At 35.3% G+C, this 11,776-nt stretch overlaps 1 protein-coding gene across 1 annotated transcript; it reads left to right on the top strand.

The window, feature by feature from the left end:
* Positions 1–5,420: 5,420 nt before the first annotated feature.
* Positions 5,421–6,333, top strand: LOC112029498 (pectinesterase 2). The gene is made up of 2 exons (XM_024062183.1): positions 5,421–5,493; positions 5,642–6,333. The coding sequence occupies exons 1-2, from the start codon at positions 5,421–5,423 to the stop codon at positions 6,331–6,333; spliced, it is 765 nt and encodes a 254-aa protein (XP_023917951.1).
* The last annotated feature ends 5,443 nt before the right edge of the window (positions 6,334–11,776 follow it).

The following is an 11,776-nucleotide window of genomic DNA, read 5'->3' on the forward strand; positions in this document are numbered from 1 at the left end:
AAAAAAAAAAAAAAAAAAAAAAAAAAAAAAAAAAAAAAAAGGTCTAAAATGCACCATTTGAACTTAACCTAAAACCCTAAGACTCTCTCACGCACTCTCACTTTGTCCAAACACTCTCTCTCACTTTGTCCCTCATCTCTCTTCTGTGCTCTTTGGGAGTCTGCGGTGTGCTCGGCTTCAGGTGTGCTCTCTCTTCTATGTGCTCTCTTCAGGTGTGCTCTCTCCTTGCTTATTTAACTTTATTCTGTATATTTCTTTTGAATTTTTATTTTTTACTCTCTGTTTTTTACGATTTCTCTCTTTCAAATTGCTTAGAAATTATTTGTGTGCTTGCTGTGTTTTTTTGCTTCTTGTGGGAGTTAAAGGGTTTTGGTATAATTATGGCTGTTGTGATTTACAAATTTTATCATTTAGGATAAGAATCTTATCCTAACTGATATAATTTGTAAATTAGTTAGGATAAGATAGGATTCAGAAGTGATTTGTGAACCTGTGAATCTGTGATTTGTGAATCTTAGTTTCTTTTCAATCTTAATTTCATTTAGTTAATAGTTATTACTCATTACCCATTGTGATTTATGAATCTGTGAACTTGGGTTTGATTTATTATTAATTTATTTAGTTAATAATTATTATTTGTAGATTAAATTGAATCTATTGAATTTGCAATGAACGAAGTTACTAGCACAGAAACTTCACCTTCATCTAATCAAGAAGTGCCAAATGATGAATCTCCTCTTTGGCAGTATGTGACTAAAGTAGAAATACCACCTAGTGCTTCTATTAAATCAAGTGGAAACACATACTTTAAGTGCAACTATTGTGGTATAGTTTATATGAGTCCAAATCTTCTGTCTCATCAATTGTGCTCCATTTCATACTCCACCAATAAAATTTAGACAGCTAGCCTCTCTCATTAAATAAAATATCTCATTAAATGAGACAACTAGCCTTTCTCATTAAAGTCAGAGTTATCTTATTTAATGAGAGAGGCTAGCTGTCCAAATTTTATTGGTGGAGCATGAAGTGGAGTACAATTGATGAGACAGAAGATTTGGACTCAGTTTATATGGGATCCTATTCTAGGGTTAAAGCTCATTTATTACAAATTTCTAGCAAAGGTATTAAAGCATGCCTTAAGGTGACAAAGAGCCATAGGCTGGAAATGCAGTGAATGCATGATTAAGTTGAGAATGATAAGTTAGAGAGAGAACGTAGAAGTCAAATTCCCTTACCCTCACCTCCCCTAGGTTGTGGGCCTGCTATACCTATTTCCCCATTTCGGAGACAAGAAGGGAGTGATAGTACCAATCTGGTTGATGCTAAGAGGAGGAATTCTCCTTTGGAGAAAGCATTCCAGAATAATGCTAGACGTGATTTGGATAGCAGAAGTGCTAGGATATTTTACACTGGTGGGCTTCCGTTTAACTTTGCAAGGAACCCACATTATTGTAGTTCCTATGCATATGCTGCTATCCATAACATTTCAGGTTATCTTCCTCTCGGATACAATGCCTTGAGAATAACACTTTTGCAAAAAGAAAGAGCTCATGTTGAAAGAATTTTGAAACCAATTAAGGAATCTTGGCTTGAAAATGGTGTAAGTATAGTTTCTGATAGATGGTCAAATCCACAAAGGAGGCTTCTTATTAATATTATGGCTGTATCAGATGGGGGTCCAGTGTTTATAAAGGTAATTGATGGGTCAGGTGAGTTCAAAGACAAACATTATATTGCTGGGGTGTTGAAGGATGCTATAAAAGAGATTGGACATGAAAAAGTTGTCCAAGTCATCACTGATAATGCTAGTGTGATGAAGTCTGCTAGAGCTCTTATTGAAGGTGAGTATCCTAAAATATTTTGGACACCTTATGTTGTCCACACTCTCAATCTAGCTTTGAAGAATGTTTGTGCAGCAAAAAACATTAAAAAGAATGAAGTTACATATGAGGAATGTAGTTGAATTATACGTATTGTTGATGATGCATCCTTCATACATGTTTTTATCATGAACCATTCAATGAGGTTGGAAATGTTTAATGAATTTTGTCCATTAAAACTGCTCCAAGTTTCTGATACTAGATTTGCTTCGGTTGTTGTAATGCTGAAAAGGATGAAGTTGATAAAAAGATGCCTTCAAGCCATGACTATTAGTGACCAATGGGCTTCTTATAGGGAGTATGATGTTGGAAAAGCTCAAAGGGTGAAAGATATGATTCCAAGTAATCTTTGGTGGAATAATATTGATTATATTCTTGAATTCACAACACCCATTTATGATATGCTACGAATAGCCGACACAGATAAGCCTTGTCTTCATCTTGTGTATGAGATGTAGGATTCAATGATAGAGAAGGTGAAGACAGTAATATATCGGCATGAAGGCTTGGAAGATGATCAGTATAGCTCATTTTGGGGTGTGGTGTATGATATACTCATTGATTGATGAGCTAAAAATTGTATACCACTACATTGCTTGGCTTCTTCCTTAAATCCTAAGTAAGTACATTTATTTTCTATTTTCCTTAGTTCACCCTTTTAGTAAAACACATATTTCATCTATATTTGTTTTTTAATCTTTAACTAGGTATTACTCCATTGAATGGCTTTCGGGGAATCCAAAACCCATCCCTCCACATCAAGATCATGAAATTTCTATGGAAAGATGCAAGTGTTTAGAAAGATACTTTGAAGATGAGAATGAATTAATGGTGGTGAAATTTGAGTTTGCTACATTTTTAGGAGGGAGGGTTTCTTCATCAGATGCCTTGACCGATAGGTGGGCCTTACAACCTTTGGTTTGGTGGCAATACCATGGCTCTGCATTTCCAACTCTTTAAACCCTTGCCCTTAAACTTCTTGGACAACCTTGTTCATTCTCATGCGCTGAGAGAAATTGGAACACATACAAATTCATTTATTCCTTAAAAAGAAACAAAATGGTTCCTACACGCGCTGAGGATTTGGTATATGTGCATTCTAATCTTTTACTCTTGTCAAGGTGCAATGAGAAGTACGTACGTACAACAACAAAGATGTGGGAAATTGTAGGAGACTCTTGGAATGAGAGCAACATACATGGAGGAGTTGAAATTCTTGAGAATGCAGCCCTTACATTTGATGAGCCAGAGTTGGAGGCCATGGTTATTAGGAATGCTAACACTAGTACTACTGCTAGTGAAAGTGAAGTTCGAAGTGAAGCTATTGATATTGAGGATGATGATGTTGGTGTTTGATTGCCTTGTTGATTATCTTTTATTTTGTTTTAGTTTTAAACTTGTAAGTTGTATTCTAATTTCCGAACATCAAGGAATGTTATAGTTTCAATCTTGTGGGTTGTATTTAATTTATGAACATCATGTTTAGTTATTATCTACTATTGCTCTTAAATTTGGTATATGTTTATATAATGTGAAAAAGTATGCTTAGCAATATATTAAAAATATAAATAAAAATATTTTTAATAATTTTTTAATCGCCGAGTCCCGCCACATCCGCACCCGCCTTTTTCAAAAATTGCCGAGTCCCGCACCAGCACTTGCACCCGAGTCCTGAAACACACCTGTGCTTCCTAGCCATTAGATTGCGAGCTGTATCTTCCACTTCTTGCCTTGATTTTCTTAACTGATGCCTTGATCTCCTGAATCTCAGCAGATATCTAATGGCGGGGTATTAAAATTTTGATTGAGTGGTTTCTGGAAAAAATCATGGAAGCCACGTGGATGAAGATCATGTAGTGCCACGTGAATCAAGTACTGGTCGATTGCAACGTCTATGCTGAAAGCTGTTTCACTCAAGTTTTGACACCCTCTCTTATGTCTCCTTCAGCTGCGGCCCTTTTATTTGTGTATTTGAGGAAGGACTGAATGCTCCCCAGTTCGTCTTTGATATCATCACCTTCTCCATGCACACCTCCTAACAGTTTTGCTTCTTAAGCACCTACCAAAGGGTAGTCAAATTTTACAGTTTATTTCTAAAATATAACCAATTTTATTTCAATTCTTGTAAAAAAAATCATGTATCATTATATCTCATTCAAATCATTAGTTCCTTTTACTTGCTTGATCCAAGTTTGAAGGATATAGAGACTCGCTAAAAAAATTCAAATTATTCAAAAAAGAAATAATAACATTTCAAAGAGGAATGAAATTCTAGTTGTTTACTTCTTGTCTTCTATAATTCAACGTAGATTAAGAATTGAATAAAAATTTGTAAGGATTAATAAATGATGATTAAATAATTATGATTGTGGAGGTACTTGCTCGGTAGGGCACCATGGGATCGCGCTTCTTGGGCTAGACTCATTTGGGCCGAACCCTCACCCTTTTTTGGGTTTGCACAGGGGACCCATTGCCAAATTTCATTATTTCCAACGAGAGAGAGAGAGAGAGCAATTAAAAGAGTAACAACGAGAAATTGTGGTGAAATATAAACAAGTCAACAACCACTAATTTCTTGTGAAACAAGGAGAACAATACAAGATAGAGAGAAAATGCTATTGACTTTGTGTTTGGGTCAATTCAACTGATCATATATGCAATCTACAACAAGAAGTCAAATTTCAACAAAATCATTGGAGATGATGGAAGAAGAGGACTCTGCCCATTTTGTCAAAGGAATTGAGATAGGAGCATTCGAGGATAATGACATAATTAGTTTCTAGCATTTACATTTCAACAACTGATGATTTTAACATTGAAAAAGAAGAGGGGGGAAAAAACCTTGCAGTGTGGGATATGATAATGACTAATGACCTAATTCGTTTCTAGCCTTTACGTTTCAACAGCTAATGACTAAATTGGTAGATGGTTAGCTGGTTACCACAGTTCACACATAAATAACTCCTCTCTTGTATGACACTATTATTAGAAGACAATCTCTAAGAAGGGTTAATGGTTCTTTGCCCCTTAAAAGTGAGATGGTATCTCAAGAGATGGTCTCATGAGAGCACCCTCTCATACCATATGGGTTGTGGGACCACGTGCTGAATTCACATATGTTGTGAGAGGTAGGTCTCATAAAATATTTTTTTTTTCCTGAAAAGTATAGGATCAATAATGATGTTCCCACAAAACTATATTAAGTAATTTTTTAGAAAAAAAAAATTAAGTATTTTACTAATTTAATGTTTATACGTACATGGTCCTTACTCTTATAATTCTCTGTTAAATTCAAAATATTTATAATACAAAGCCAATTTTCTTGATATGCATATTCATGTGTCAATGCTCACTCTTACAAGCCTAATGTCACAGTTGCCATTGATGGCAGTGGCAACTTCAGCACCATTAACGAAGCCATATCAAAGATTCCGATAGGTCGTAACAATCCATATGTTATTTTAATCAAACAAGGTACATATAATGAAGCAGTCTACTTAGCTCGATCAAAACAAATCTAATTTAGTAATTGGAGAAGGGATGGAGAAGACTGTTGTTCAATTTAACAAAACTGCGAAACAAGGTTATGGAACTTCAGGATCAGCTACCGTGGGTATGGTTCTATTCTCATATTAGTCCTAATTTTTTTTTTTTTTTTTTAAATTTGATTTATTGATCTTTTCATGCAACGTTGTAAATATCTCTTAAGCGATTGTTTTTTAAACACATACTAATTATTTCGTTTATGTTTCTTCATTTAGATATTAGTGCCAATGATGTGTTTGTTAAAGGTATTAGATTTGTGAACAATGCTGGACCTGATGGTGGCCAAGCCGTGGCATTAAGAGTAGCCGGTGACCGAATTGCAATTTACCAATGCTCCATACAAGGATACCAAGATACCTTATTGACAGCATATGGTATCCATTTTTTTCGAGAATGTGAAGTTTCTGGCACAGTAGATTTCATATTTGGGAATTCACGAGTTGTCTTACAGAACTGTGACATTTACGTGAGGAAGCGTACGGAAGGCACTGTGAATATGATCACAGCCCAAGGTCCTGGACAAGTGGAAGATATAGGAATAGTGCTACACAATTGCTCCATTAAGGCTGACAAAGATCTTCAACCTTATCCACAAATCAAAACATTTCTAGGCAGGCCGTGGTATAGTTATTCACAAACCATTGTCATGGAATGTTTCCTTGACAAATTGATTGATCCTGAAGGATGGCTTCCGAACAATGACAAGAAAAGCTTATACACTTTGTATCATGTGGAGTATGCTAATCGGGGCCCAGGAGCCAATACAACAGGAAGAGTTAAATGGCCTGGTTATCATATTGCCAAAAATTCTGAAGAGATTAAACACTTTACCATTGAAAATTTTATTAATGGTTCCCAGTGGCTGCCAAGTGTGGGAGTTCCTTTTGTTGGTGGTTTTATAAACTAAATATTGTATGCATTGAAAAGGCGAAAATGTCAATTAGAGAAATTATATATATATATATATATATATAAAGAATTCGGTCCTTTCTAACTCGTTGCAACACTATGACTCCATGCAGATTTTATTTTACTGTTTCAATCCTTAACTTCAATTGTGCTTATCCCGTAGGATATATTGCTTTGTGAACTGACCAAATGTCATCTATTGCATGGACAGTTGACTAAAAAATATATAAATAAATTAAAACAGTTTTAAAATGAATTAAATTTTTTTTATAAGGTTAATGGAAAATAATAAACACCTATACAAGCACTAATAAAACATTGAGAGGAAATCCAATGAGATCCAAATATTGAAGTTTAATTTTGTACTATGTGTCAAATCAATTTCTTAATTTGGTGTAAGTACATATCATTCGAGAATTGTGTTATTTTTATATTAAACGTGACACTATTTTCAATACAAAATATTTCTTGTTTAAATATAAGAATTCTAATATATATTGAGCTTTTAGTTTTATTTATTTTCATTGAATAAATATGAAAACAATTTTGTGATGGAAATTTTAGTACCAAATTTTATTGCAATGATGTATTGCTTCAAATGATTCTTTGGCAAAAAGATATTGTTTCAACTTAGAGACGCATGGATGTAAGAAGGAAAGCTCAACATGCAATTTTCATGTGGATGATTTTTGGAGTCTTGAAGAATATAGGCTGTGTTTGGCAACATATAAAATATTTTTCGAGTGTAAAGGGAAAGGAAAATATTTTCAAATGCTTGGTTGCATTCTAAAAATTGGTTTGGAAAATATTTTCAGGTGTTTTGTTGCATTCTGAAAATGCTATATTTCTACTAGTTTCTCACATTTTCTCATCTTCCAAGAAAATTTTATGATAGAAAATTTCAATATATAAACTTAAAAGAAACAAAAATCAAAACAAAACTGTACGGCACTATGGTGCCCAACCCATTTGGGCATCGGATTTTAACCCAACAGTGTGACCCATGGGCCTAACTTCTTTCTACCCAGGATTCCTACCCAAACCCACAAAGGCCACAGACCCAGGCCTTGTATTGCTCAAAAGCCTGAGTAGGCAATTTACATTAGCACACACTGTACTTCACCACCTGGTCCTTGTTCGGTGAACCACCCCGAGCAAGAAGAAAGGTGTTCGGACACACTATCCCTCGTATGTACGGCAGTGCGGCAGTGCCCTGGGAAAATATCTCTACCAAGCATATACACTAGAGTGGGAACCAATTCCAAAGCCTCTCCCACCTAAAAACCCACCTACGATTAACGACATTGGACCTCCTGTTGCACTAATTTTGAAAGCAATCATAATCCCTCCACTCACACTTGGCTATAAATATGAGGAGCTAAGGAAGGAAAAGGGGTTGGTGGAGAGGGCGAGAAGGCTACTTAGAGTTGAGAGTGATAGAGCCATAAGAGAGAGGGGGAGAATACGAAAGTTTGGGAGTTGTTGATGGGTCTTCAAGGAAGAATCACCCAGAGTAGGAAATCCAAAACCCACATTACAAATAGATTGTGAGCCCAATGGAAAGCGAGCCTGTTAATCTCATATTGGGTGCGCACAAAAACCATTCATTAAACTCTCAAACTCAATCAAACTGAGAAAGGGAGGAAGAAAGAATGAGAGACTAAGGGAAAGAAAGAGGTAGATCGAGAAAGAGATAGAGATCGGTCATGGGTGGGTCGATCTAGAGGGCAGCAATGATGAGATTGAGAGGAGGAGGAGATGATCTACAGGGCAGCGATGACAAGAATGAGATGACAATGCTTCGATCTAGAGGGCAGCGGCGACGTTGATCTTATCCCGAGTTCAAGCTCTCTCTCTCTCTCTCTCTCTCTCTCTCTCTCTCTTCCAGTGTGTGAGTCTGGAAAATGATTTGAAGGTAAATGAGATGTGTAAAACATTTTATGAGGCAAGGGGCTTATTTTAAGGTAAATTTATTATTTTCTGTACGACACCCTGCGCCAGGGCCCATTTAGGCCTGGGAATCCGGTATGGATGAATGGCCCATAAGAACTGATCTCTTTCTGCCCAGCAGCCCATCCCAAAGCCACACAAGCTGCGGGTCCAAACTGTGCCACTTCAACGTTGCTCGGCAAGTCTGTTCCCCGAGCATTGATGAAGGACCAACGTTCAAACGCCCCGTCCTTTACATATTCGGCAGTTCCTCAGACAGCTCCTTTGCCGAGGATACCTGCAGGAGGGGGAAAACAAGTTCCCAGGCCACTCACACCGCCTCCCACTCCCACCTAACCACCCATTTATGAGTGACAACATTGGACTGCCTGTTGCACTAAACCTGAAGATAATCATAGCCTCTCCATGAAATTTAAGCTATAAATATGAGGAACACAGGAACGAAGAAAGGTTGTTGACGGTTCAGGGAGAGGAAGGTAAATAGAGTGAAGGAGTAAGAGAGAGGGAGAAAAAAGAGAGGAGTGGTTCAGGCAGCGGAAGAGAGAAAAGTGATTTCATTGGGTCTCAGCGTCGAGAACGACCCAATGTAGGAAATGCAAGCCCACTATACAAATAAGTTGTCAGCCTAAGTGAGTCCTAGCTCAACCCAGTGGTCTCACTTACGATGCGCACATTTTCAATTTGAATTTATTTTACATGTGCACCCAAACACGCATCAAGGTGTAAAATCTTTTCTCAATTCCATTTACACTCGAAACAAATACAACCATAACTCCAATGCATTCCAACAGCAACAAATAACAATTATATTTCCACTCTACACCTAAGTTTGTAGAAAAAGCTCAACAATTCCAAACAAAGGTGCACATAAAAATGATCTAATAAGAGGGATATTGAGAGATACATGCATTTTGGGTGATTTAACACACCCAATATGAATGCTTTAGCTATCATAGCATCGATCATTTTGGTGGGAAAAAGCGTACTTACAGTTTTGGACTAGTATCACTCCGTTGAACATGATTATTTATAATTTACCTATCAAAATGGAAAACCTTTGATTAGTAAATGGAAGAAGATTTTACACTAACTATCACAAGGTCTTTATAAATATAAAAAAAGAAATCAAATCTTAAAATAAATTCCTTTTACTATTTTACCTATTATTTTACTTTTTTTTTATATACACTATTCAAATAGAACATCTAACACACTTCTTAAGGGTAAGCATGGATTTTCATAAAGATCATTATTGTGCTCTAACGGTCTCCCCTACAAGGCCAATTTGTTTGTTTAGCACAATTATTGTATGGTACTATTTCCAATATGCACCCATTCACTAACGGAGTATCTTTGGCCTTCAAATTTTTCTTAGAGGCACGGTCAAATGCCACAAGCCTTTGCAAATCCTTTTGTTTTTATTCTCAATTGAAAAAAAAAAAACAATTATCTCTCAAAAAAAATCATATTTAGCTTTAGTAACAGTATGACTCAACAATTCCATTTTGTAATTCCAAACAACCAAATGTCTTAATCTAACAAAGATACGAAAAATATCACCAAATACAAAGCAAAGTTTAGCTAAATTTCACTAAACTTTCTCAATTGAAGCAATCTAATAATTGACATCTCCATTTTTAGCATCTTTGTCCTGCTGACCTCTCTAAATGTTTGGGGCAAAGAATACAGTTGTCATAATTGTAATATCCTTTGCCGATCTTGTGGAGGAGATAGATGACAGGTACATGCGCAACTATCTAATAATGTGTCCCTAGGTCTAGATCCAAACTTTCTTCAAATTCTTTGGAGTCTTTTGGCTAAATATTGCTAAATTTAAAACATATTTGTGTTATAGGTACTATTTGAAGTTATTTAGGGGCATGAGGAGAGAGATTGAATTTCGGCAACATTGTTGCCGAAATTCAACAAAAAGTAGGAGAGAGAATGAGATAAAGGAGGAAAGAGAAAATCTTAATTTCAGCAACAGTAAACCTTGAATTTCGGCAACAGTGTTGCCGAAATTCATCTGCCCAATTTTCCTCTGCCTGCTTGGATGTGTGAGTGTGAGAAGTGCAATAATGAGTGAGTGCCCTAAAAAAAAAAAAGTAATTGTGGCAATGGTATTGCCAAAAATGGTAAAAAAAAAAAAAAAAAAAAATCCTAAAAAAAAAAAAGTAATTGTGGCAATGGTATTGCCAAAAATGGTAAAAAAAAAAAAAAAAAAAAAGTGAATGCCAAAATCTGGGGAAGAATTAAAGAAAAATATAATGTACTACGTACACAATATTTTTACAATATTTTCATAATAAATCACAGGTAACTAGTTATTATTAGTTCAAATTTAAATTTGACATTGAAATTACTATTTTAATTTAACAATAACAACAAGTAAAAACCTGATATTTAGAATTTTTTGTAAAAATATTGTAAAAATTGTGTGCACTTATTATTTTTTAAAAACGAAAAAAGTGTAATGGATTTGCCAAAAATTTTGTGGCAATTGTGGCTTGCTGAAAATGTGAGGGAAAAAAAAAGTTTGAATGGGTTTGTGGCAATTGCGGCAATGTCATTGCCGAAAATGGGAAAAAAAAAATAAAAACTTTTTTTTCCTAATTGTGGCAATGGTATTGCCGAAATTGTGGGGGAAAAAAAAAAAGTTTGAATGGGTTTGTGGCAATTGCGGCAATGTCATTGCCGAAAATGGGAAAAAAAAAATAAAAACTTTTTTTTCCTAATTGTGGCAATGGTATTGCCGAAATTGTGGGGGAAAAATTTTCCCCACAATTTCGGCAATACTATTGCCACAATTAGGAAAAAATAAAAATAAAAACTTTTTTTTCCAAATGGTATCGCCGAAATTCGGCAATGCCATTGCCACAATTAATAGAAAAAAAAAAAAGTTTTTTTCCCAATTGTGGCAATGGCATTGTTGAAATTAGGGGAAAAATTCGACAATGGCATTGCCGAAATTGTGAGGAAAATTTTTTTTTCCCCAATTGTGGCAATGGCATTGCCGAAATTGTGGGGAAAATATTTTCCCCTAATTTCGGCAATGCCACTGCCACAATTGGGAAAAAAAAGTTTTATTTTTTTTTACTAGCAATGGCATTGCCGAATTTCGGCAATACCATTTGGAAAAGAAAAAGTTTTTATTTTTATTTTTTTTCAATTGTGGCAATGGCATTGCCGAAATTATGGGGAAAATTTTTCCTCCACAATTTCAGCAATACCATTGCCACAATTGCCAAAAAAAATTGCCACAAACCCATTCAAACTTTTTTTTTCCCTCACATTTTCGGCAAGCCACAATTGTCACAAAATTTTCGGCAAATCCATTACACTTTTTTTTTTTTTAAGAAATAATAATTGCACACAATTTTTACAATATTTTTACAACAAATTCTAAATATCAGGTTTTTACTTGTTGTTATTGTTAAATTAAAATAGTAATCTCAATGTCAAATTTAAATTTGAACTAATAATGACTAGTT

Source organism: Quercus suber, unplaced genomic scaffold (genome assembly GCF_002906115.3).
Source record: "Quercus suber isolate HL8 unplaced genomic scaffold, Cork oak 2.0 scaffold_819, whole genome shotgun sequence".
Lineage (NCBI taxonomy): Eukaryota > Viridiplantae > Streptophyta > Magnoliopsida > Fagales > Fagaceae > Quercus > Quercus suber.